Here is a 26301-nt window from a genome sequence, read left to right as displayed (position 1 = left end):
CATGTAGCACAGAGGGATTGGGATTTCTTAAAGTGTAGCATGTCCAACAGCTCTGGGTTTGACATAGCTTTATATGTTAGGCAGAGATCACCTCGGAGTAGGCAATATGCTACGGAGTAAAGCTGGAGTTTTTTGAGACGGTCAGTGTAGGGCATTTGTTTGAGGCCAGTAATCATCTTTGTGAGGAACTTCTGTGGCCTTTCCAGCTGCTGCAGATGTCTTGTAAGGTACATTCCAAAAGGGGCATTGTACTCTATAATGGGTCTAATGAGTGTTGAGTAGAGGGGAACAATGACTTATTTTTTCCTGGATGAGAACCTTTTTATGATGTGTGCCATGTAGAAGGACTTCCTGACGATGTGACTATCAAAGAAGAGACTACTGTCCACCTGAGTCCCAAGGTCTCTTATATCGCATTCAGTGTTAAGTAGATTGCTACCTATGTGGTAGTTCATGGGTACAGAGTTTTTACCAAATGGGATGACACTGCACTTTTTGCCATTGAGCTTGAGGCCATGGCTCTGACACCAGGCATCTGTCTCAGCAAGGCCCTTCTGTAGGTTGTCCACATCATTTGGGGACTTGACTATGGCTCCTAGTTTGCAGTCATCTGCGAACTTCATTAGCCAGAGGCCTTCTGTGTTAGCCTGTACTTCAGAGAAGTAGATACCAAACAGGAGAGGTCCCAGGACTGAACCCTGTGGTACTCCACTTGTCACTGCTTTGAGGTCAGATTTGGAGTCTGCAACTTTTACAGTGTGGGTTCTGTCAGTGAGCCAGTTGGCAACCCATCTTGTGACGTAGGGATTTATTCCTAGTTTAGTGAGTTTAGCTATAATTCCAGAATGGGGGATGGTGTTGAAAGCCTTGGCGAGGTCAAGATAGGTTGTGTGAATCACCTTACCCTCATCTATGGCTTTGGTGACTGCCTCAAAGAAGTCGATCAGTAGAACTGTTCCTGAATCTGGTAGTCCTTATCATTGGATAATGGGTATTGAATGTCATGCCTGTTGCTGTTTTCTTTTTCATGTTATTCTCTGATACCACTGTATCTATGTTAATTGCACTGTATTTCTCTCATGAGCTGACATTTGTAATTTTGTTTAGGCTGCACTTCTGTGGTTCTAACTGACAATAAAGTTTCTCTGAATCTTTGAGTATATATGCGTGTGTGTGTGTGTGTGTGTGTGTGTGTAGATGTATATATTTATATGTGTGTGTGTCTGTGTGTATATATAATAAATAAATAAATAAATACACACACACACACACACACACACACATATATATACATATATATGTGTGTGTGTGTGTGTGTGTGTGTGTGTGTGTGTGTGTGTGTGTGTGTGTGTGTGTGTATATGTATGTATGTATATATATGTACATATATATATATATATATATATATATATATATATATATATATATATATATATATATATACATATTATGCAGGGGTAAGCACTCTTACACACCCCGACCCCCCTGCAAATTACACATTCCAGTTCCAACAAATTGTCACTCCCCACTGAACAGCAATGTTGCACAGGCAAACACCAGCAAAACCAGCAAAACTGAAGAAAACTTTGAAATTAAGAACATTTCATATAACTACCTGCAACCATACACACACATTTTATATATATCTATAGATATATATTTATAACTATTCGGTTCACAGATATCAGCTGTCTCACTGGTGAGCAATGAGGTGAAAGTTGAAGACCATTCATTTATGACTGAGTGAGCTATGTTTTTATGACACTTCACAACTTACTTTTTTATGTCAGGGTAAAGATTCCCAAACCTCTACAGAGGGGATTAATTCCCACTTCAATCTTCATAATTATATTTAACCCCAAAGACTGTAGACCTCATAGAAAGGTATGACAAATATAAAAATGAAGACTTCATTGAAGTATCGTAGTATACATTCTCGTCACTCACTTTTGACTGAATCTTCCCTTCTGAGGTCAACAGTGAATCCACCAGTTCTTTAAGGTTATCATCTGCTGCCATATATTTTGCTTTTGTGAATTACTAAACTATTTCTACACCTTACATGGATATTCTTACACATGATAATGTCCTTTCTGTGAGGCAGACATCTTTAGTTGAGTCTTTCTCTAGATATAGTCTCTATTCTGCTTGTAAGAGGGCTGTGTAACAGTACCTTTAGACCTACTGAATGCGAAAAATATTTACTCAGTATCTGATATGGCAGTTTGCTCTTTACAGTTAGCAGGACTTGATCATGTGTGTAAATGTAGGTGAGTTTGGAACATAGTCAGTAACAGGTACAGCCCTCTGGATATGTTCATGGTCTAATTTTTGCTAAGATAATTTGAGCAAACTCTGGAATATACAAAATATCAGAAATTCTTTCTAACATGCCTTCATCTGACATCTGATAGTGAAAGTGAGTATAGGAAAGCACTACCAACTGACTACTCCAGGAATGGTGGGGAAGGGTCAATGTTTAAGGCTGATGACAATTTCTTGACTCAAGCATGCATGTAATGTGCACGCGGGCATGCGCTTGAGTGTGTATGTGCACATGCTCACGCCTGCGTGTGTTTGCGTATGTGGATTAGCTACTGCTTTTGCATAATGCAGTTGTACAATCTGTTTCTGCAACCTACTCCTCCAGGCTGTCTTTTCTAAGGTTACTTATCGTAGAAGAATAAAGTTCTGAGAATGTGGGTGTGCAGACCTCTGCAGCAGGGGCATGCTAGTATATTGACCTTCATATGAAAAAATGTACCAATTTTTTTTCTCTGTGAAGAAAAGGTAGTTAACAAGTAGGCTGTAAACCATACTGTATGTCAGCAAAAGCAAATGCAATCCAGCCTTAAGGTCCCTTCCTCATGCTGAGATAATAATGATGCATTAGGAATACATTGCTCATACAGTCTCCCAGTTGTCTTACCAACCTATGGGTCATCTCATCACTGTCAAGAAATCAACAGACTACATCCTCATTCTTCCTTTACCCAGAACTGCTTTGTTTCTGTCCTACGCATTGATGGCGTGCACTAATTTCTCTGTACCATCTTGCTGCTGGGAAGACACTTTTACATATCCTCTAATCTACGTGCTGTCCCTCTGTGAAAACATGCCTTAGAGTATGGTCTGTGAATCCATGAGCCCCTCCCCGAGCCCTTATAACTGTGGCCCCTGGTACTTGAACATGCCTTCTTCTGACACTTTTCCAAGCCCATTGAGATACACAAACATTTCTGCCATTTCCCTCACCCATAGGGCATCCGTACTCAGCTCCCTCATTACACACTCTGCCTCACAACATACTTGATAACACTACTGCAGCTATGTATCATGTGGATTGCTTCAGGTCACTACCATCCCTTCAAGACTTCTTTACTCTGATGAATATTCTTGGACTACATCTTGAAAACCTCAATTCAGGGTTCACACTTTGCATTGCTCGTTTTCCAAACTAAACTAACAATTATTGCTGTAGCTTCTGGCTGATCCTTAAGGTTCCGTACCCTTTGGATGTACGTTTTGTCATGGAACTGGAGGCCACCTAAGCTGATAAATGGGTTTGTCCCTTGTATAGGCATGCAGAAGCAATTTTGTAAGTTCTGTGGTGTTATTATCTCATATAGCCTGGGGAAACACAGCTATTTTTTGTGATGCATTTCTCTTAATGTTAAAACTCATACATGCAGCTAGGTATTAATGAGAAGGAAAAGTGACGGGCCTGGGATTAGAACTTCAAGTGGAATTACTAGATATTTTCTATTTCCATCTCTTGCACTGCTTGAATTTCTAACACTAAAGACTTCCTCTCTGGGTTGTGTTGCTGTTGTCACTCAGCTATGCTTCATTAAAAAAGAAAAACATTTCTGAGTATTAAAATCTATATGTTCACTGCTGAAAGGCCTTTCAAATATTATTGCATATTTCTGCTACTTCTGTTATATAATTGTATTAGTCTCCTTACTGGCAAGATTTTCACTCGCAAGATAGATGGGATAATACTAGAAACTCACTGCATGGCACATGATGCAAATGCCATCATTATCAGTGCAGGTGAAGCAAGCAAAGAATTTATTTGGACTACGGCCAATACAAGGCTCAGTGCATCACTAAATCATTTAATCAGAAGATCCTCTTTGGTTTAGCTGACATAATCGTTTTAAGAGGTTTAGCCTTACTTCACAGGCTATAATTATATATATATAGACTGTCGACCTCATAGAAAGATATGACAAATATAAAAATAAAAAGTTCATTGAAGTATCGTAGTATACATTCTCGTCAGTCACTTTCGACTGAATCTTCCCTTCTGAGGTCAACACTGAATCCACCAGTTCTTCAAGGTTATCATCTGCTATCATATATTTTGCTTTTGTGAATTACTAAACTATTTCTACACCTTACATGGATATTCTTACACATGATAATGTCCTTTCTGTGAGGCACTCATCCTTAGTTGAGTCTTTCTCTAGATATAGTCTCTATTCTGCTTGTAAGAGGGCTTTGTAACAGTACTTTTAGACCTACTGAATGCGAAAAATATTTACTCAGTATCTGATATGGCAGTTTGCTCTTTACAGTTAGCAGGACTTGATTATGTGTGTAAATGTAGGTGAGTTTGGAACATAGTCAGTAATAGGTACAGCCCTCTGGATATGTTCATGGTCTAATTTTTGCTACGATAATTTCAGCAAACTCTGGAATATACAAAATATCAAAAATTCTTTCTAACATGCCTTCATCTGCCATCTGATAGTGAAAGTGAGTAGAGGAAAGTACTGCCAACTGACTACTCCAGGAATGGTGGGGAAGGGTCAATGTTTAAGGCTGATGACAATTTCTTGCGTCAAGCATGCATGTAATGTGCGCGCAAGCATGTGCTTGAGTGTGTATGTGCACATGCTCACGCCTGCGTGTGTTTGTGTATGTGTATTAGCTACTGCTTTTGCATAATGCAGTTGTACAATCTGTTTCTGCAACCTACTCCTCCAGGCTGTCTTTTCTAAGGTTACTTATCGTAGAAGAATAAAGTTCTGAGAATGTGGGTGTGCAGACCTCTGCAGCAGGGGCATGCTAGTATACTGACCTTCATATGAAAAAATGTACCAATTTTTTTTCTCTGTGAAGAAAAGGTAGTTAACAAGTAGGCTGTAAACCACACTGTGTGTCAGCAAAAGCAAATGCAATCCAGCCGGTCCCTTCCTCATGCTGAGATAATAATGATGCATTAGGAATACATTGCTCAGACAGTCTCCCAGTTGTCTTACCAGCCTATGGGTCATCTCATCACTGTCATGAACTCAACGGACTACATCCTCGTTCTTCCTTTACCCAGAACTGCTTTGTTTCTGTCCTACGCATTGATGGCGTGCACTAATGTCTCTGTACCATCTTGCTGCTGGGAAGGCACTTGTACATATCCTCTAATCTACGTGCTGTCCCTCTGTGAAAACATGCCTTAGAGTATGGTCTGTGAATCCATGAGCCCCTCCCCGAGCCCTTATAACTGTGGCCCCTGGTACTTGAACATGCCTTCTTCTGACACTTTTCCAAGCCCATTGAGATACACAAACATTTCTGCCATTTCCCTCACCCATAGGGCATCCGTACTCAGCTCCCTCATTACACACTCTGCCTCACAACATACTTGATAACACTACTGCAGCTATGTATCATGTGGATTGCTTCAGGTCACTACCATCCCTTCAAGACTTCTTTACTCTGATGAATATTCTTGGACTACATCTTGAAAACCTCAATTCAGGGTTCACACTTTGCATTGCTCGTTTTCCAAACTAAACTAACAATTATTGCTGTAGCTTCTGGCTGATCCTTAAGGTTCCGTACCCTTTGGATGTACGTTTTGTCATGGAACTGGAGGCCACCTAAGCTGATAAATGGGTTTGTCCCTTGTATAGGCATGCAGAAGCAATTTTGTAAGTTCTGTGGTGTTATTATCTCATATAGCCTGGGGAAACACAGCTATTTTTTGTGATGCATTTCTCTTAATGTTAAAACTCATACATGCAGCTAGGTATTAATGAGAAGGAAAAGTGACGGGCCTGGGATTAGAACTTCAAGTGGAACTACTAGATATTTTCTATTTCCATCTCTTGCACTGCTTGAATTTCTAACACTAAAGACTTCCTCTCTGGGTTGTGTTGCTGTTGTCACTCAGCTATGCTTCATTAAAAAAAAAAAAACATTTCTGAGTATTAAAATCTATATGTTCACTGCTGAAAGGCCTTTCAAATATCATTGCATATTTCTGCTACTTCTGTTATATAATTGTATTAGTCTTACTGGCAAGATTTTCACTTGCAAGATAGACGGGATAATACTAGAAACTCACTGCATGGCACATGATGCAAATGCCATCATTATCAGTGCAGGTGAAGCAAACAAGGAATTTATTTGGACTACGGCCAATACAAGGCTCAGTGCATCACTAAATCATTTAATCAGAAGATCCTCTTTGGTTTAGCTGACATAATCTTTTTAAGAGGTTTAGCCTTACTTCACAGGCTATAATTATATATATATATATATCTATATATATATATATATATATATATATATATATATATATATATTATATATATATATATATATATATATAAAGCAGTCCTAAATAGCTGCATATTATCATTTCTTTGATAGCTGAAACACCAAGCTGCCTGCCAGTGTATCTGGTATCCGATTACAATAAGGTCACCATGTCACCAGTGCTAGTTCAAAGATATTCACCTGAACATCGGACTAGATAAAGGAGCACAAGTGAAAAAGTTAACTCAGCCATCATTGTAAATCAGCAGGGGGGTGGTTGTCAGTCCCTATGAGAGTTCAAGACTGTAAGGGCCAAAAGTGGACAGATAACAGTAGCCACAAGCCAAGTGAACAGCTAAGAGGTGTTGCTAGAAGCAGGCATGATATGAAATATATTGCACTATCAGAGAAACACATCTGCTGGACCTGTCATTGTGATGGGCTAAAATACAGCCCCTTTGATTTATCACTGCAGCAATATGAGAGGATTGCTTATTGCAACCTTTACGTAAAAGCATAAGCAGGGATCTGTACTTCAGACAGTAATAGCTTGTTCTAGAGATCCTCCATAGCACAAAGTCAAGTGCCAATGAATTACAGCTTTAAGAATGCAGTGCTTTGCAAGGGCAGTTTACAGACATTTTTGTGCATGGTGTCTGTCTCTTGCCCAGGTCATGACTAAAACATGATTCTTTACCTGACTAGTACACAGGTAAATAAAACAAATATTAACTCGGTGAATATCTTCTCCTTCCTAAGAGGAGGGTAAAGATTTATGTCATTTGGGATTTGATGTACAGAGATAATGGGACCTCTCTCTGCGTAGTTACAGGAGAGTCTACACAGCTGAACGAAGTATGTATAATTTAACTTATTAAATTATTAAACTGGGATTTTGACAGTAGGGCAGTGGAAGCATTTTCATTCCCTGGTACAATAACAAGGTTAATTAAGGGGATAAATGAGGGAGTCATGGCAAGAATTGAAATGGGAAGGTTCCTCTTTGATAAACTGTATTTGAACAGAGGAACCAGGCAGTGTGTCTTCTTTTACCTTTGTTATTTGCATTATATTTAGAGCCACTGGCAAGCATACAATTGGTATGGTAATCAAGAAAAGTTAGCTTTGTTTGCAGACAGTATTATTTTGTACCTGATAAATCTAGAAAAAGATATCTCAGCGTTGTGGAACATTTTGAGACAGTTTCATGTCTTTTCTGGATAAAAAATTAATGAAGATATGTAAATTATGTACCTACACATGAATTGGTTCAGCAATACCCATATTTAAGGGGGCATGATAAAAATGAAGTATTTAGAAGTATGGATTAAAAAGTCTTCTGTTATAGCAGCTAAGGATATGCGGAAAGTGACTAAAAAATAATACAAAAATTGAGAAACTAGAAGCTCTTGTTTATGGATATGGATGGTAAGATAAAACAGTGAAAATGTTTTTAGTCCCTTTACTTTTATATACAAGTCAGGTATATTTTATCAACCACAGGAGAAGTTGTGGGCGATAATTTGTAAAGAGTTAAAGGAATTTATCTGGGAGGGGAAGAGGGCAAGGGTTAAGTGGGATAGGTTGACCCTTCCAATAGAAGCACCTTATTTCAAGGGATATGTGAGAGCCACACAATTTTATATACAGAATGCAAGCAGAAATCTATAACTCAAAGGGGAAAGATAACTCTGTTGCAGTGTAGCACTCCATTACATTGTATATTACCTTTTGTGCAACAACAGGGTGGTTTATTACTTATGGTGTCTACCTGAAAGCTTCTGGGTACAGGGTTTGGTCATGACCTCTTTTCAGTGTCTGTGTGTAGTCTACATGTTCTTTCAAGGGCTGCAGAGATTTCTCTCCAGGTACTCTTGCTTCTTCAGTACCCCAAAATGTGCTGGCTAATTGGCTGATCTAAACAGCCCATATGTATTCCATATACCTTTGTTATTGATGGGACAGATCTGTGAAACACCAATTCAGCTGCTTGGTTTAGAAATAAATAGATCAACTATATAATAATAGCATTGCTGTACAGTTCTTCAGGATTGACTATATCCTTGCTTAGGGAATAGGTTATCCTCTGCTCTGATACATATATTTACAGAGTTTTTGCTCTTCATACATATGTACATTTCTTTATTTTCCATGTATGACAGCAGCCATACAACAGGCCATACCTTATACTCTATAGATCTGAGTGTGCTCTCTATAACCATTTTTCTGGATGATGACTCTGTTGCAGGCTTGTCAGTCATATGCAATTATATATATTTACTCTCTGCTTATTGTCTAATGTAACCTAAGAAGACAAGAAGGATTGTATGATTAAGGGTAGTACCTTGTAACCCCTTCCTGACTAGTCTGTAACTGATATGAGACTGCCCTTTGTACAGTCTGCTATTGACAATATTACCTTTTCAGGACTCTGACATCTTGCATTCATGCAGCTCTGTATTCATCTTATTTCAATAGCCTTGCAATCCACTTGCTTTAATAACCCATTGCTAGATGTTACAGTACCTGGTCTGCAGTCACCCACTTACCTCATGATGACCAATTAAATACAGAAGCCTACAGAAGCATAGTTATTCATAGCTCTATAGTAACATCTACAACTGTTTTCAAACATTGAATGCTTTTTAACATTATTTTAGTGACTGTACTGTAAATAATGAGCATTAATTGTTTAGCTTTTTTAACACTAATTATATCAACATAAATTAAACCATGTGTTCAAAATTCAGTATTAGAATGCTGTAACTGAATGTAGAAAAGCAGTGCCTTATACACAGTTTTAAAAATTGATGTACAGCAGGGAGAATATGTATAGGATATGCCTATAACCAATTATACCAGCAAGATATAAATGCAGAAAAAGTTACCTGCAAATTTTTAAATTGATTTTCAGTCATCCAGTCAAAAGGATTTTTTGCTTGTTGTCGACTCTCGGAGGGTTTAATGCCCCTCATTTGCATTGCTACCATGCTAGATTCTGGCGAAATGACAAACTCTATTTCACCTGGCCTGATGTGGCCTACAGAATATTCAACCTGCCCAAAACAGAACAATTTTAGTGAGAATTTCTGGATACACAAAGAACTGCATTTTAAAGAACTTTAAATCAGTAGTTATTAAGTAATAAAGCATTCTGTATTACTTTTCTATCAGGAATCTTTTCTGATTAGAAACATCAGGTGTGTGCAAAGCCATATTTTAGAACAGCTTTTGTAATTGGTGTTAATCTGCAGAAATTGGTTTCAAGACTGAAACTTTCAAAAATCTCACTAGCAAAAACACTCTTACAATACTCTATACATTTATATTACATGTATATCAACAGGCTACCAAGACATGTTTAGGATGGCTCATAAGCCCCATTCCCTAATGCATTCATAGCAAAATATAAAGTATAGGACCCATACATTTTTTTATCATATGAACATTTTCAGTTCTTCACTTAAAACAAAATGAAACACTCCAAAGATCAAATATAATGATGCTTGTTTCGTCACTAACACAATTTGGAATTTTATGTTTGCTAAAAGGTATTGCTGTTATATTTAATGTAATGAAAATGCATGAATGCATTTCATATACTACATTTTATCATTTTTTTCACTTTGGACATACTTATATTATTTATTTGTACCAGATTTAGGCTACAGATTAAATCAGCCAGAGGCAAGAAGGATACTGACAAAACATTTCAAGGGCAAGAATCCATTCTATATGTGTGTGGATAGGAGGCCAGTTAAAGACAGAAACAATACTGATCAGATTATCTCAAGTGCTAACATAACAAGTCAGGGCAAGGGAACACCTCAAATGCATAATTCTAATTCATTTATTTTCTGTACTCATTCACTAAAATTCTGAAGTAAAACAAAAAAACCCTTTGAAATCAGTTAAGCTAATTTTAGAAGGATGTGGCGAGAATGCCTGCGGCAATGTTAAAGATGAATGCAAAGAGCTGAACAAGTAGAGGAACTGTTGATGTGACAAAGATCCTGCACTATTTTACATGCATAAGGTTTCAAAGCTAGGATTTATTTTATCCTTTAGTATTCCATCACACATTTGTCCTCTGCCTGAACTCAGGGATTCACTGGTTGATTGATTGTGCTCATTTATTCATTTGCCCCCCCTTCTTTTTTCCTTTCTCTACCTCCTATTCCGTTTTCCTTCTTTACTCGAAATCAGCAAATGGAATTTATGCCTTTCTTTGCAATATATTTCATTCTGCTGTTCTATTGATTGTGAATGTGTAACAAATAAGTTTTTAAAATGTAAAAATGCTGCAATACTGGGTAGATATGCTTTAAAGTACATCTGATTTCAATAACTTTGCAGAGTTATTGATAGAAAGACTCAAGGAAGAATGTATAAAAATAATAAATGTATTAAGAAGACCAGTAAAGTCTTCAGTGTGGTCATAATACTGTTACTGGAAAAGTCATATTATTTTGGATATATAGGAAATAAAGTTGACAGTAACACAAAGCAGACTATAAAATGAGAAACGTGATCTTAAACAACTTTTGTTAAATGTATGTTTGTTTGAATAGATGAGGGGATAAACATAACAATAAAATCAAATCCCTAAGATTCCTACAGCTGATACTTTTTTTCCTTTTTTAGAAGTAATACATGTATATATATATTTTTTATTTGCATCTCTTCTTATCATGATAGCACCAAAGCAAAAGTAATCATTGTCAGATAAGTAAAACATATATAACAGAGGATGCCATAACAGTAAGAACAAAGGAAGTACCTAGTAGGATACAGAGATTAAGAGAGTAGGTCAAGAAAATGTAATCTGTAATTTAGAAAGTATGATGGGTGAATAATAGAACAGATAAATACTAAGTGCTAAGCACAATTATCCATAAAGGGGATATATTAGGCAGCGTTATTCATAGAGGGGAAATATTACTTGAGATTATTCAGAAAGAGGAATATACATCTAGTGCTGATTTAATTGTTATGTTTATTGCCAAATATAATCTTATAGTCCACAAGATGCTCATTTTCTTATATCTGAAAGTATGTTCTTGTTTCCATGTTATGTCTCTTCTACGTCTAAAGTTGTTTATTATTTTTTCCGAGTTATCCTTTTCCGCATTTATTTTTTCTTTGTGATTTGCTCTTTATATTCCCCTTTTCAAATTAAACACTCTTTTTTCTAATATTTCTTTATAGGTGATTTAGATTCATTCTTTTTTGTATGTTTACCCACACTGTCAATGGCTCAACAAGAAAATACAGAGATTTAAAAAAGCTTGTATATCCTAATAATATTGCCTTCACAAAATACTTGCCAAACTACCGCCGCAAATACAACCTGCTCATTAGACCAAACCTTTGAAATGGTTTAATGTGCATAAATATATATATGAAGAAGTTATTTGACTTTAGTAATAATATTACAAGATGACAGATTCGTATGAAAAGTGGCATATTTAAAGGTAGCAGCTGTTCTTACTGTTGTTATATCAGAGGAGGAGATGAATTAAACATTAGTGGTCATACAACTGAGTTAAAAGAACAATACAATTGTAATACTAAGAGCTTAATTTTTATTGTGTTCTGTAATTTTTTTATAGTGTCAAGGCAGATAGATAACTATGAGAACAACTGAATGAACGTATACGTGATATTAAAAGATGTAGCATTAAGAATGCCCTGGCAAAATATTCTTTGCATATGGATTAAATTATATGGATTTTAAGTAAAGAAAAAAAGTAATATCATTAGTTGATATGACACTTCAATTTGAATACTTGTATGCATCCAGGAATAAATGACAATGTGCCATATGATAGCATTCTGAAAATTAAAGCTGCCAAGTTGTAAAAGAATCATAATTTACAGTTAACAGTTTAATAATAGTATGTTTTATTTTTTTCATATTTTAAAGTCTGATATTTCTGTAAATATATTAGTTTTACACATGATTTGGGATGAATTAATTTCATGGAGGAAAAAATGTGTATTAAAGTCATTTGGTAAATAACTGTTAATGTGTGATTTAAAGAGAACATATAAAGGAAGGGTCAAGCCATGGTTTACTTTAGTTCTGAGAAGTCTCTAGACTGTGAAGATGATAGAAACAAAAGAGTTAAAGTAAACCCTGCACTGCGGTAATGATAATAAAAGAAAGAGCTAGAGCTTGGAGTACTTGGAAACTAAAAATCATTCTAGGCTCCAGAACTATAAACAACACTAAAACATAACAAAACACATGACCAAAAAAATATATATGCTTCCAATAAACTAAGCAAAACAACTTCATACTTTTCTGGTCCTTCATCAACAAACATGTACATCTTGGTCAAACTACCCAGCCAACCCCTTCACTTAACTACATTAATGACAGCACTGCAGACCGCTTCAATACACATTTTATTAACATGGTAACTTCCTTCTTAAACAGCTCTACCATCTGTAACACCCCACGTCCTCCAGAGTCAATAAATAAATCCCATCACATTTGATTTTGAGCACATTCTCACATCCACCATCAGGAAATGCCTTCTAAAAGTAATGCCAGCTACAGTTATTCCAGACAATCTTCCAACCGACTATGTTAAACTTGCAGCAGACACCCTAGATTACCCAATCTGAATTTTAATGATTCGCTCCATCAGAGAAAGCTATGCCCTTAAAATATGGAAAAAGAAATCTTATACCCACTCTCTACAAATGTGGCTCCTCTACTGATATCTCCAATTACAGGATCATAGCCATTCTGTCCCCCCATCCAATGTCTTAGAAAAATGAGTTACCACAAAGACACAGCATGATTTCTGACCATATCATATCACTAAAACATAGCTACTTATCTTTGCTACCACCATCAAGAGTATCAGGAATGCAGGGAACTTATTAGTAGCACTTTTCCTTGATTTGTTAAAAATGTTTGACAGTGCGTTTCTGTACTACTTCTAAACTACTGTACAAACTCTCCTCCATAGGACTTCAAGACTCATCTCTTACCTGGTTCAACAGCTACCTCAGCTGTAAACCTCAAGTTGAAAATGGGAAAATTACATCTCTCCATTTTATTCAGTGCACAGAGGGGCTTCTCAAGGATCTAACTTTAGCCTCTTCTGATTAGGTGTTTTCATAAATGACATACATGCCACAAGCGAACATGCTACCATTATTAAGTATGTTGGTGATTCAACACTCATTTCCACTGTCAAAAACTTACAACTTCAAACGAAAACACAGAAATTATTCAACTCCATGAAAACATGTCTGTGTACCTCTTAATTACTATTACACCCTAATAGGACAAACTTTATTCTGTTCACACCTAAACACTACTCTGATAACAAACACTACTTCTTCTGATCAAACCAGAATTGAACTTGTAGTTCATACCAAGCTCGTAAATGTCATCATAGACGATGTCATGAAATTTGACCAGCACATAAAGTAAGCTACCAGCAAAGCACACAAAATATGTAGTACCCTATATCAAGCTAAACCTTATCTGACTTACCAGACTTTGCAAACCATTGCCACTACTCTACTGCTACCCACCCTCATATATGCTTCTCCTATATTTCTCATCCTGCAAGCTACCAAAGTATCCATGCTAGAAAAATACTACAACAAAACAGCTAAATTCACAGCTAATATGCTGTACAGCTCCCAACACTGCATAGTTCTAAAACAGATAAGCTGGTTAAATTGCCACACTTTATAATATTCACACAACTAAAACCTGTTCACAGTCCTTTATTTCAACCTGAAATGTGAAACACTAAAAAAAAATTACCCAACCTTACTCCAATCTAAGACTTTTCACTCTACTGACAAATTCTTTCTGTACCCAATTAAGTCAAACAGTACTGAAGATGATTCACCACATTCTTCTCACATCTCTAAAGTTTGGAATTCCATATTCTCCTCTCACTCAGGCAACACTTGACAAATCTCCCTAAACTGTGCTTATCCACTTTATCCCATCCTGCTCTAACATGACTCCATGTCCAGTAATCTTCTATCATACCCTTTACTGTTACTTCTGCTTGACCACATACATAGTACCATACTCTCCTCAACTTTACATTGTACAGAAAGTTCACTGCACCGTTGTCCTATGGGTTTAAACTTTGTTAGTCTAAACTCTTATTCTGATCTACCTTTGACGTCATTGTATTGCCTGTACCATAATTATGTTTCATGCTGACTGCTGATATGGATTTTGTCAATATACATGCATACATACGTAGTGAGGTGTTTCAACAATAATTGTTTTTGTTTTCTCATTATCATATGCTCAAATATTCATTGTTGCTGCAACTCACCATGTATGTATGCATGTACACACATATGGATGCATGTAGGTATGTAAAGATGCATGTATGTTATTTTCCCTTTGCAACATGTGCAGCTTTTCCTCTCTTGGCCTCTTCTGACAAAGTATTTTCCATACAGGCAGATATTTCAGTCAACAAAGCAAAAATAAATATAAATAAAATAAAAATACTGACCATGAGAATTGGATCAATACATTTATGCAACTCTTCTAGAAGCATTGCAACCTCTACTTTATTGATGAAGTATGGATAATTAGACTCTATTTCTTATATTTTTCAAGTGCTTTTTGGGACATGTGAGTCTCTAGATTTAGAGTAAAATTAACCTTAAAGATTAGTGAAACCATGAAAAAAATTCTGTTATTGTGATTTTAAATACCATTCAAATTCTAAGACTGAAAATTCAGCAAACTGAAGCATTTCTCTTGCTTGTACTAATATGATAAAGCATGAATATAAAAGTACTACACGGATTATGCTGGATAATGAAATAGGAAGTAACAGGTTAGAAAGCAATGAGAGTATAGGAAGAGACATTGTAACATGGGCGATTTTCCCTAGACCCTCCACAATATGTGAAAAAAATACCAAAGAGTGAAATAACAGGAACAAGAGTAATAAAAGAAACACAAGCACTTCTGAAACTACTTGCAAATGTTAAAATATAGCTTTAAATTTTTACCTAAATAGTCAAGTTTCTGTGTGCCAAGAAGCACTTTATGTTCACCATATCATTTAAGCCTGGGGGGCTATCTGTTCCCAGCTTAATTTGCCACCTAGTCTCTTTTCTTTCTACCTTATGTTTATGGTTACCACATCTTACATCTTGTCTTACATGATCTAATACAGTAAAGGTATATTTTTATAGGAAACACAAGGCATAGTATGTCTATAAATAAAATACAAAAGGTTAATGTTTCAAAAATGCTCATAATATGCATTTTTAGTATATCATGATGTTTTTACTCGGCACGTAAAAGTCCACTACCAAACATTAGCGGACTGGAGTTCCACTGTGGTGACCCCTAACCGGGATAAGCCGAAAGAGTCACACAGTAAGTGATTTGATCACCTGCATCAAGGCATCTATCAAAAGCAAAGAACATTATTGCAGATAAAACAATGACGTTAAGCTGCCTGCAAAAGACCAATCATATCTTAAAGTTTAATTTAATGTGTAGCAGTCTAACAGAAAGGATAAAATCTTAAAAGTTCACATTAAATATTGTTTTCAGAATTTTCTTTTAACTTAGCTTTAGTTTGAACAATGCAATAATTTGTCCATTCTACATATTGTAGCAATCAACAGTGCTGTTTTGGTCTATCAGACATCAAATAAAATGACAAAATACACAACATTTTACACCATTTTAATAAAAATAATAAATGTATTGCTAAATTAATAGCCAATGATTTTCCTGAAAAGTTTATTGAAAGAGAGTTAAATACCATCAGTTGCATACATTGGAGGCCATGTACATTAATTAATCAAGTATTCACTTGCATCAAAGTGTAAAATATCAATTAAGAAATGATACAGTGTTGTTGGTGAATTGTTAATGGAGTTAAGCTATAAATAATTAAAACAATCAGAATCCATTCTAAATAAAATTAAAATTCAGCATAGAAGAAAGCAGACAGGCCAAAAAGCAATGACTGTAAAAAGAAAGCAACATTTTTCACATCTCTTCACTGCAATTTGCAACAAAATCCCTGTGGCCATAACACAGTAGCACTTAAATTAGAAAATAATTACTTGTTGTACACAACATACATCTTTAAATGATCTAGTCAAAAATATCATAATGTGGCAGAAGTTAGCAGTTCACACAATTTGTAGAGTACATGCCTACACTAAGGCACTGTACGAGCACATCCACTCATGCATGAATCGTGCCATCCCAAATAGAACCAAAATGCTCTCATCCAAAAAAAGGAAGCCAATCTGGTGGTCCCCTGCCATAAACAAACTTTACAACAAAAGGAAGAAACTTTTGCAGAAAAGAGGAAAATCCCAGGATGCAAAACTAGCCTCAGTAAGAAACTGAGATGCCTCATAAAATCCTCCAAAGCTAGTTACGAAAATAAAATTGCCAAAGATTCCAAAGACAACCACAAAGCATTCTATAACTATGTCAAGAATCTAAATGGCAATCCTCAGATCTGCTCTGAGCTACAACAGAATGGCATTAAATATACTGATCCAAAGGATATTGCCAATATCCTGGCAGATCGATTCAGTGCCAACTTCACCCCCCTCTCACCCCCTAAATGGCCCATCTCAATACTGGAAGATTGCCAAATTCCAGTAATAATGGCCACACAGGTTAGAAACGCACTCTCCAAAGCTAAGGATACAGCATCCATGGGACCAGATGACATCCCAGGCTGTGTACTACATGAACTACAATATGAACTGGCACCTCACCCAAGTGTCAATTCAGTGCCAACTTCACCCCCCTCTCACCCCCTAAATGGCCCATCTCAATACTGGAAGATTGCCAAATTCCAGTAATAACAGCCACACAGGTACAAAACGCACTCTCTAAAGCCAAGAATACAGCATCCATGGGACCAGATGACATCCCGGGCTGTGTACTACATGAACTACAATATGAACTGGCACCTCACCTAAGTGTCATGTTTAATCATAGCTACAGTTATCCCAATCCACAAGGGGGATCCACCTTGGATCCCGGAAACTACCGTCCCATCAGTCTGACAAGTCTTATCTGCAAGGCCATGGAGCGTATTATCATGGAACTTATAAACAAAGACATTGGCAACCTTCAAACACAGGACCCCACCCAGTTTGGGTTTGTGAAGGGCCGATCTTGTCTCCTGAACCTGATTGATTTCTTTGAATCAGTCTCCAGAGCCATGGACAAGGGTAAGCTGGTCCACACAGCCTATCTAGACCTTGCCAAGGCCTTTGACACCATCCCCCACTCTGGAATCATAGATAAACTTACTAAGTTGGGCATTAATCCCTATGTCACCCAATGGGTTGCCAAATGGCTTACTGATAGAATCCACACTGTAAAAGTAGCCGACTCCAAATCCAGCTCCAGACAAGTGACAAGTGGAGTACCTCAGGGTTCAGTCCTGGGCGCTCTTGTTTGGCATCTACTTCTCTGAAGTACAGGTCAACACTAAGGGACCTGAGCTAACAAAGTTTAGATGACTGCAAACTGGGAGCCATTATTGAATCCCCAAATGATGTGGATACTCTACAAAAGGGCCTTACAGAAACAGATGCTTGGTGCCAGAGCCATGGGCTCAAGCTCAATGCCAAGAAATGTATTGTTACCCCCTTTGGGAAAAAACATGTATCCATGAATTACCATATAGGTGGCAGTACACTAAACACAGAAAGTGTGATAAGAGACTTAGGGACACAGGTGGACAGTGGTCTCACCTTCGATAACCACATCGCCACAACAGTCAGGAAATCCTTCTATGTGGCACACCTCATCATGAAGGGCTTTTCATCCAGAAAAACAGAGGTCATTGTCCCACTGTACTCATCCCTCATTAGACCCATTATAGAATACAATGCCCCATTTGGTATGTACCTCTCAAGACATCTGCAACAACTGGAAAGGCCTCAGAAATACCTCACTAAAAGAATCACAGGCCTAAAGCAGATGCCCTACACTGACCGCCTTAAAAAAACTCCAGCTATACTCTGTCACATATCGTCTACTCAGAGGCGATCTCTGCTTGACATACAAGGCCATGTCAAACCCAGAGCTGTTGGACATGCTACACTTAAAGAAATCCCAATCCCTCAGAGCTACACGCTCCAGGGATCTCAAAACCTTCATCACAATAAAAAAATGCTGGAGGGATAGGTTCCTGACCCAGAGACTCCCCAGACTCTGGAATAGATTGCCCATACTTGTCAAGCAGAGTGCCTCTTTGGACCTCTTCAAGAGGAACCTTGACGATTGGATGGGAGAAAGGAAATTCACCCCAGGGATCACGTCAGTCGCCCTGCTAGACAGGGGTCCAGGAAAGTAAATAATGAGGGAAGAAATAGCCAGGGAATTGTTATGGCTAGGCTTGTATAGGCCCTAGGGCTGATAGCCTAGTACCAACCTATGAACCTATGAACCTATGAACCTATGTGAACTTTGACTAATGATGGACATACTGCCATGATGAAATGAGTTTCCCAAGTGGCAAGAAACAACTAGGAAAAGTGTTTAAATACCGGGAAAACATATCCAGTCATGTTTAACTTCAAACAGAGACAAAAATACTTTTGTCATCTGTTATAGAATTAAGTTGTTATTTTTGGTTTCCCCAAGGGAGCATTAAATGAGCTGGGAAGACCATCTGAAATGTAAATTGCTTTCTTAATTAAGAATTGATAATATGAGGATTGTGCTCTTAAGTCATGGCAAGTAAAAAAATTATTTTACATCCTCTTTTAACTAAACCTTTGTTTTGCATGGCAGTTTTCAAGGTATAGGGAGTGTCATGAAAGTTCTAATTTAATTAATTAATTAATTCAGTTTAATCTAATTGTCACAGAAGTTCTAACATTCCATTCCATTAAATATATATATATATACACACACACACACACACACACACACACACACACACACACACACACACACACACACACACACATATATTTGATATACTAAGGACCATGATTAAATGACATGCAAGGCTTGTTGACTCACTTGATTATGAAAATATCCTTGAATCTATGTTGTTGAGTATGGGATAAAAGGATATTTATCACCTAGCACTTACATCGTTTGAATTTTCACACTGCTCAAGGAAGCAACATAAAATACTATTGTTTCTATGGGATTTCACCTCAAAATCAACTAGTTTACTTTTAACAAGTGTCCTTTTAGTGCTGTTGGGCTGTGCTCTCTAAAGTCAATACTACACCTTCAGCTTGATAAATTATCAGCTCCATCTGATGTATTTGTTTTATAAGTCCTTGTAGAGTGGTAATGAGTTCAACATACTCGATAGCCATTTTTTAAATGGAAAGCTACACTGGGAATAGTAATGTCTGAGAATAATGATTAATTTAGCATTAGTGACAAAAAGTTACAGCCTGATTTAGTTCAAGACATGAAAGTTCTACTTTCTTCTGTGTCAGTCTTTTTGGACTGTTTGGATTTATCATCTTTTTTTGAGAATTAATGGGGAAGGTACAACTCAAAGGAGGAAAAAATAGCTCATGTCTTGAAAGGAAGCTGAATTCACTTTTAGGAAGAAAAAATGTCTAAATCAGTCTAGAATATTGGCTAAAATAGTTGATTCACATGAATATTGGTAAATGTCTAGTTTTTTAAATTATTTGATGACAGCTAGGCTTAAATTGCCAAAAACACTGTTAAAGCAAGAGAGGGATAAAAGTGAGCCACGTACTGTTCCATGAACATCTTGCCCTCAAATTAAAGTATTTAAATGGTTTACTAAAAGCCCCCTCTAAAAGACTTGCAGTTATTATTATAATTGGAGTTGCACTGAATCATTTTCCAGATCTTTCACTTGATTAATTTTAGTCGATTGCAGAAACTTATGTAGAAAGTGTACCTGTGTAGGGTAGTGACAATAGTAGTAGCTCTACTAGGACAGGCCAAGCCTAACATTTAATCATAATGTTTAGGGTTATATGCCTCCTGTGTTCCTTGTCCCAGACAGATTTTTTTCTTAGTGGTCTGTTTTCCCTGCAAGAACCAATATAGTTTTATGCTTGTATTATCATATGCTAGGTTACCCCTGGACGACTATGGAGCATTAGTTTGGTGACATGTTCTGGGTTGGACCACAGTAAGAGTTTGTTGTTGTTAGTGTGGGGAAGTCTCTTATTTAACTGCAAGTGCAATAATATGAGACTAATAGTGTGCAAATGCTCTGGATTTTGGATTTGATTTAATTCTTTTAATACCTGGATACTTGAATTATTTTAGAATTTTGCTCTTATTATATTACACCTTGTCTTATTTTAAATTCTGTTTTACCTTAAAGTTTTTACTTGAAGTTTTAAAAGTTCTTGGCTAGGGTCAGTTAGAAAACATTCCCTTTCCATTTCATGACTGTAAAGGAATTAAATCTAGCTTATTATTGGGAGGAGCTGAGAAATAAGATTTTTATTTTAGCTACATTCCTATTCCTATTTAGTGGTATTCTTATTTAACAGTAAGTGCTGGGAGACCACTGTCTGTGTGTGACTGTACTGGATTTGTGATTTGATTTATTTTTTATGGTTTTTGATCTGATTTATTCTTTTATGGTTGCTTACCTAAAACACAAAGGGTTAAAGCACTAAACTATCTTAATCACATGATTAGATATTATATAAATGCTTGGTGATACTAAATGTAATCAGTCTGAAGAAGTCTCAAAGTTAGAGACAAAAGTATACTTGTTCTTTTATTGGTTTTATTTTGTTACTATTAAATACATTCTGTGTTTTCCTATTCAGTTGTTTTCAATTTATTTCATGTTTTGGATATAACAGCTTAACTTTGAACAACTTTTATGGTTTGGATACATCTATTATTTTTTTATTATTTTTGCTCTTATAGCTTGTTTTATTTTAAATTGTTTTACCTTAAAGTTGTTTTTGTTGTTTTAAACTTTTTTGGAAGTTTTCACTGACCGAAAAGAAGTTAAATCTAGCCAATTAGTGGGAGATGCTGAGAAATAGGATTCCTTATTTAGCTGCATCCCTATTTAGTTGTAACTGCTGTGCGACTACTGTTGGTGCGTGACTGCGATGGCTTTTGAGCAACCCACCTCTAGTATAAATCTGACATAAGAAGTTCCTCCTAGTCTTATCTTATTTTTACTGGGCATTGAAAGATCAAGCTGGGAAGGCCCTCCCCTTGGAATCAAAGCTTGAGTTATCCTCTTTTTCATATCATTCCACTGACTTAGTGCACACAGCAATATTCATAGTATTAGCTTACTTACAAAAATCTGTAACATCTGGGACTAGGTTATCAAGCAATGAAGAGCCTAGAAACTGCTGCCCAGGGATCAGCCTGGTATTAGTGCTTCTGTTTTGCTTTTATTGAGAGAAGGAGCAGTGTGGCATTATTTCCTAGAGATTACCAAATCAATGGATAGCCTGAGAATGGCTTCATAGGAGCCAGCTTGGCCTTAAGGCAACTGTTTTGCGTCTTGTGAGAGAAGAAGCAGAGTGGCATTGATTCCTGTTGGTCTCTGACTGGTCAGTGTGTATCAGGCTTCACTGATGGTGTGGTTGCAGTTCAGGGCCTTTGTGCAGCTTGGCTGTCTTTTGCACCCTGTTGCTATATGTTCTATCCAGGGTATCTACCAACAGAAGACTATAACAAGTGTACTGAATCCAGCAACAGCTGTGTTAATACTACTTCCAGGAAGCAGCTTGGGATTAATGCTGCTGTTTTGGTTTTGGTGAGTAGAGGAGCTGTGGATCATTGATTCTTAGCTGCATACATCTGTGTTTAAATGAGCACTATCTCCACTACCAGACAGATAGCACCTCCAATAATCAAGTCCAAACCTCATAGGCACTACTCTCTATTCAGCATGCATTTGTAAGCACTTACAATCATGGCTTTTCACTTTCTAACTGTCTCTGTAGTCAGCTTGGTTGAAATAGGTATGCTAAGAAAATGTAACAATTGTTACATGCTTACTGACAACCACCTACTACTTAAACAAAATGAAACTGTGTGTGACAGATTCATATATTTAATGCTATTGGAGGCAACACTCTCACATGAAGATACTACAGACATCAAGCAGGTTGTCAGTACCAGAGAATGGCACACTAAAGCTATCATACACAAATCAGACCAAATACATTGACCTACATATGCTGAGACACTTAAAAGTAACCTACCTAAATCACAAAGATGTCCAAATGTAACCTAAGAAACATGTACCCTCAGCAACCTTACAAACACACAATACAGGAATCACCCATGTTGAAGCATACTTCTAATTTCAAAAGCAAATAAGGCAAACCTGCACACAATCCAGCATCTTAATCACAGGTGGCTGTGCAAGGAAAAGGTCATGATCAGTTATCTGTCAGGCACCATGCTTCGCCTCATCACACAGGCACACAAGTACTTGCACCACAAGTACACATATGACACTGTCACAGGACACGTTAATGTAAATGACTTGAGATGTACATAGCTGAGGCTGAAACTGGTCAACATTGATCAATGTTCTACCCAGGTAAACAAATTCAATTTCAAATAAATAAATAAATAACTAACTAAATAAATAAATAAATAAATAAATAAATAAATACATACATACAGACATACATACACACACATACATACATAAATAAATGTACCTGCATGGGCTATTTGAAATAAAAGCATGATGGACCTCTCTGAATATGTATCTGAGGCAGGTATGAACCAAGCCTTAAGCAGCATTTTACCGTCACCAAAAATGATACCATAATATGAACAAAAGATTATCGACTTCAACAGTTGCCTTAGCTTCTGTTGTTGTGCAAAGGGGATCTAATATATATCTGCCTAAAAGGACATGGTAGACCATCCTAACTGCTTTGCAAGGGATGGCATGTATATGTCTCGCCAAGGCTTTTGCATATTTGGTAAAACCTTGTTGACCCTTTATAGAGTCTGTTTTAGGCAAAGTCAGTCCTTAAAAGCTTGCAACATAACAAAACAAAATCTGGATAACATATTACTATGCTAGGAACCTTAACAAAAAAGTTCACTCCTTGCAATCATTCCTTCCCCAAGAAAACATTGACATGTGCATCATCAGAGAGACCTGGTTCATGATCACTGAGAACAGCCAATCAGTGCATGGTTTCAATGCCTACCACACATTCAGGCCTATGTCACTAGATGAAGGCATTATGGAAGCAGTGTCTCCATATTTGTTAAAAAACACTTCACCTCCAGACTAGTTAGACAAGATAATGATTTGGGACTCTTTTCTGTCCAGCTCACCATTAACAAGACCTCATATCATATTATGCCTAACTATAGGACCCCCCTCTATGTCCCCTTCAGCCTATAACTGTTACCTAACTAATATAGAGTCCCTCATACTTCTCAACTGTCTAGATTTTCATAGAATGTCCAGATTTTTGTGTCATATTTTTGGTCCGTTCCTTATAAAATTTGTGATTTTTTTGGTAAATCATAGAGTACTGAAGTCAGTAAATATAGATATACATTTGAGTTTTCAGACTTCATATCTTTAGAAAACGCATATTTAATGCAAGACCTGTTATTCTAGCAACTTTCTAAGTATATAAGAGCAATACTTAAAATTTGTCCCTGATTTTGGGCCTTTGTTCCCCCATTATGTTTGGCTTTGTCCAGATTTCTTGCACTTACAGGTTGAGAGCATCAAGGCAAACACCATTCTCCTAGTGGACTTCAACTAATCCTCCATTAACTAGGAGATATACACATCCTCTAAGATGTATGCCTAGAGATTCCTGGACTTCATCAATACAAACACTCTGGACCAGTTAGTGTGCACACCAACCAGAGGCAACAAAATCCTTGACTTGGTCTTCACTAATATGTGACAGCTGTGCACTGTACCATTTGTAACTCCGTCCCTGCTCAAATTGGACCATGATCAATCGTATTCATCTTAAGCCTGAAGCCAGGATCATCCTCCAATACCTCAGTCTTCAGAAATTATGACAGGGCTAATCTACTGAAACTGAATGATTATCTGGCTAAATTCAACACAGTCTTCTAACTCGATGACCCTACTGCTGATGTGGAATCCTTCGCTGCCAAATTCTATAAACATGTGAATAGCCGAACAGATGCATCTGTCCCCCTCGGAAGTTAATAGAATGCCAAATTCACAAATAAACCCTATGGTAGAACCCAGATATAAATAGACTACAGCAAAAGAAAAAAAATCATTGCATTTTAAAACAGATGCAACTTTCAAGAGGCAAAACAATTATTGCTAAACATAACAGAGAACTGTCAACCCTGATCAAATCAACCAAAGCCAGATATGAGGTAAAAGGAGACACCCTGGCAGAGGACAACAACAAAGCCTTATTTAACTGTGTTGGGAACCTCAGGAACAATGTCTAGCACTGTGCACATCTAATAGTAAATGTATTAAATATTCAGACACAGACAACATGGCCAATCTGCTAGTGGATAAATTTAGTTCTAACTTCATTCCCTCTCTCCCTTCTTACATTCGCATATCTCCTACCCACATCTATACACTTTGGTAAAATCGACTATTAACAAGTCCTCAAGGCACTACCCAAGGCTAAGAACACTTCTTCTATGGGCAGGATAACACATCGAGCTACTTACTGCCTGTCTGAAACAGGAATTGTCAGACACCTTACAGAGGTGATTCAATACCAGCCGGCAAACAGGCTTTGTGTAATGTGAATGGAGGACAGCAACTGTCAGTTCCTTGCACAAATATGGGGTGTCCATGGACCCAGGAAGTTATAGACCCATAAGTTTTACCAGCCCTATCTGCAAGGTTATGGAAAGGAATATTATGGAATTAATAAATAAGGACATAAGTAACCTAGAAACTCTTGACCCAAGACAGGTTGGATTTGTCAATGGCAGATTCTGCCAACTTAACCCGGTTGACTTCTTTGAGAAAGTTACTGAAGCAATGCATGAAGGCAAATCTGCACACACTTAGAAACCACAGTAGAACCAAATATCAGATGCAGCAACAACAAATCACACACAACCAGGAATCCACCAAACCGTTTTCTAAACAGCAGCATTTTATACAGATAAAATCTCTCAGCGCTTTGGCTGAAAAGCCTTTTCAGAGTATAAAAAATACAAATAACACACATTCTTTATATACAAGACAATTTCCTCTAATTATTCAATAAAACAACTAAAGTAATTATGTCATTACAAAACATTTATAAAATGAAAACCCTCCAATTACATTCTGTATTAAATCCCATGGGGACTAAAGTTTCATACTTTAATATAAAAATAGATTATTTTTGTAATAATTTAAGTTTCAAAAGAGAAGTATTGAACCTATCAACCTTAACTTGTTCTAATATACTGACCTGAAGTCCTTCCACATTACTACCATGATATTCTTTAAAATGTGCAGCAACCGGGCTCTCCATCTTACACTTCTTTATGTCCCTAATATGTTCTAAAATTCTAACTTTAAATGCCCTTTTACTTTCACCAACATGATATTTATTACATGGGCATCTAAGTAAATAGATGTATCACATCTAAAAATATTTTCTGTCTCATATTTTTTCCATTAATATACGGGAACAGCCTGACCACAACATTACAACAGAAATGCCTTCCGTAAGGGAAGGTCACTTTAAGGCTGCTTCCCCTTCAAATATTAGCCTATCATATCTCCTATGCTCCTTCCATGCTTATATTATACA

General features: G+C 36.9%; 1 protein-coding gene across 1 annotated transcript in view; it reads right to left on the bottom strand.

The window, feature by feature from the left end:
- Positions 1-26301, bottom strand: part of LOC122814238 (dynein axonemal heavy chain 5-like) — a 3525594-nt gene that overhangs the window by 576421 nt on the left and 2922872 nt on the right. The window contains exon 97 of the mRNA XM_044086840.1: positions 9438-9605. Coding sequence (XP_043942775.1) covers positions 9438-9605 — 168 coding nt within the window. The remainder of the gene's footprint in view (positions 1-9437; positions 9606-26301) is intronic.

This window comes from Protopterus annectens, chromosome 1.part1 (assembly GCF_019279795.1).
Source record: "Protopterus annectens isolate FY-2018-M chromosome 1.part1, PAN1.0, whole genome shotgun sequence".
Taxonomy (NCBI): Eukaryota; Metazoa; Chordata; order Ceratodontiformes; family Protopteridae; genus Protopterus; species Protopterus annectens.
This window is presented reverse-complemented; position numbering and strand designations above follow the sequence as displayed.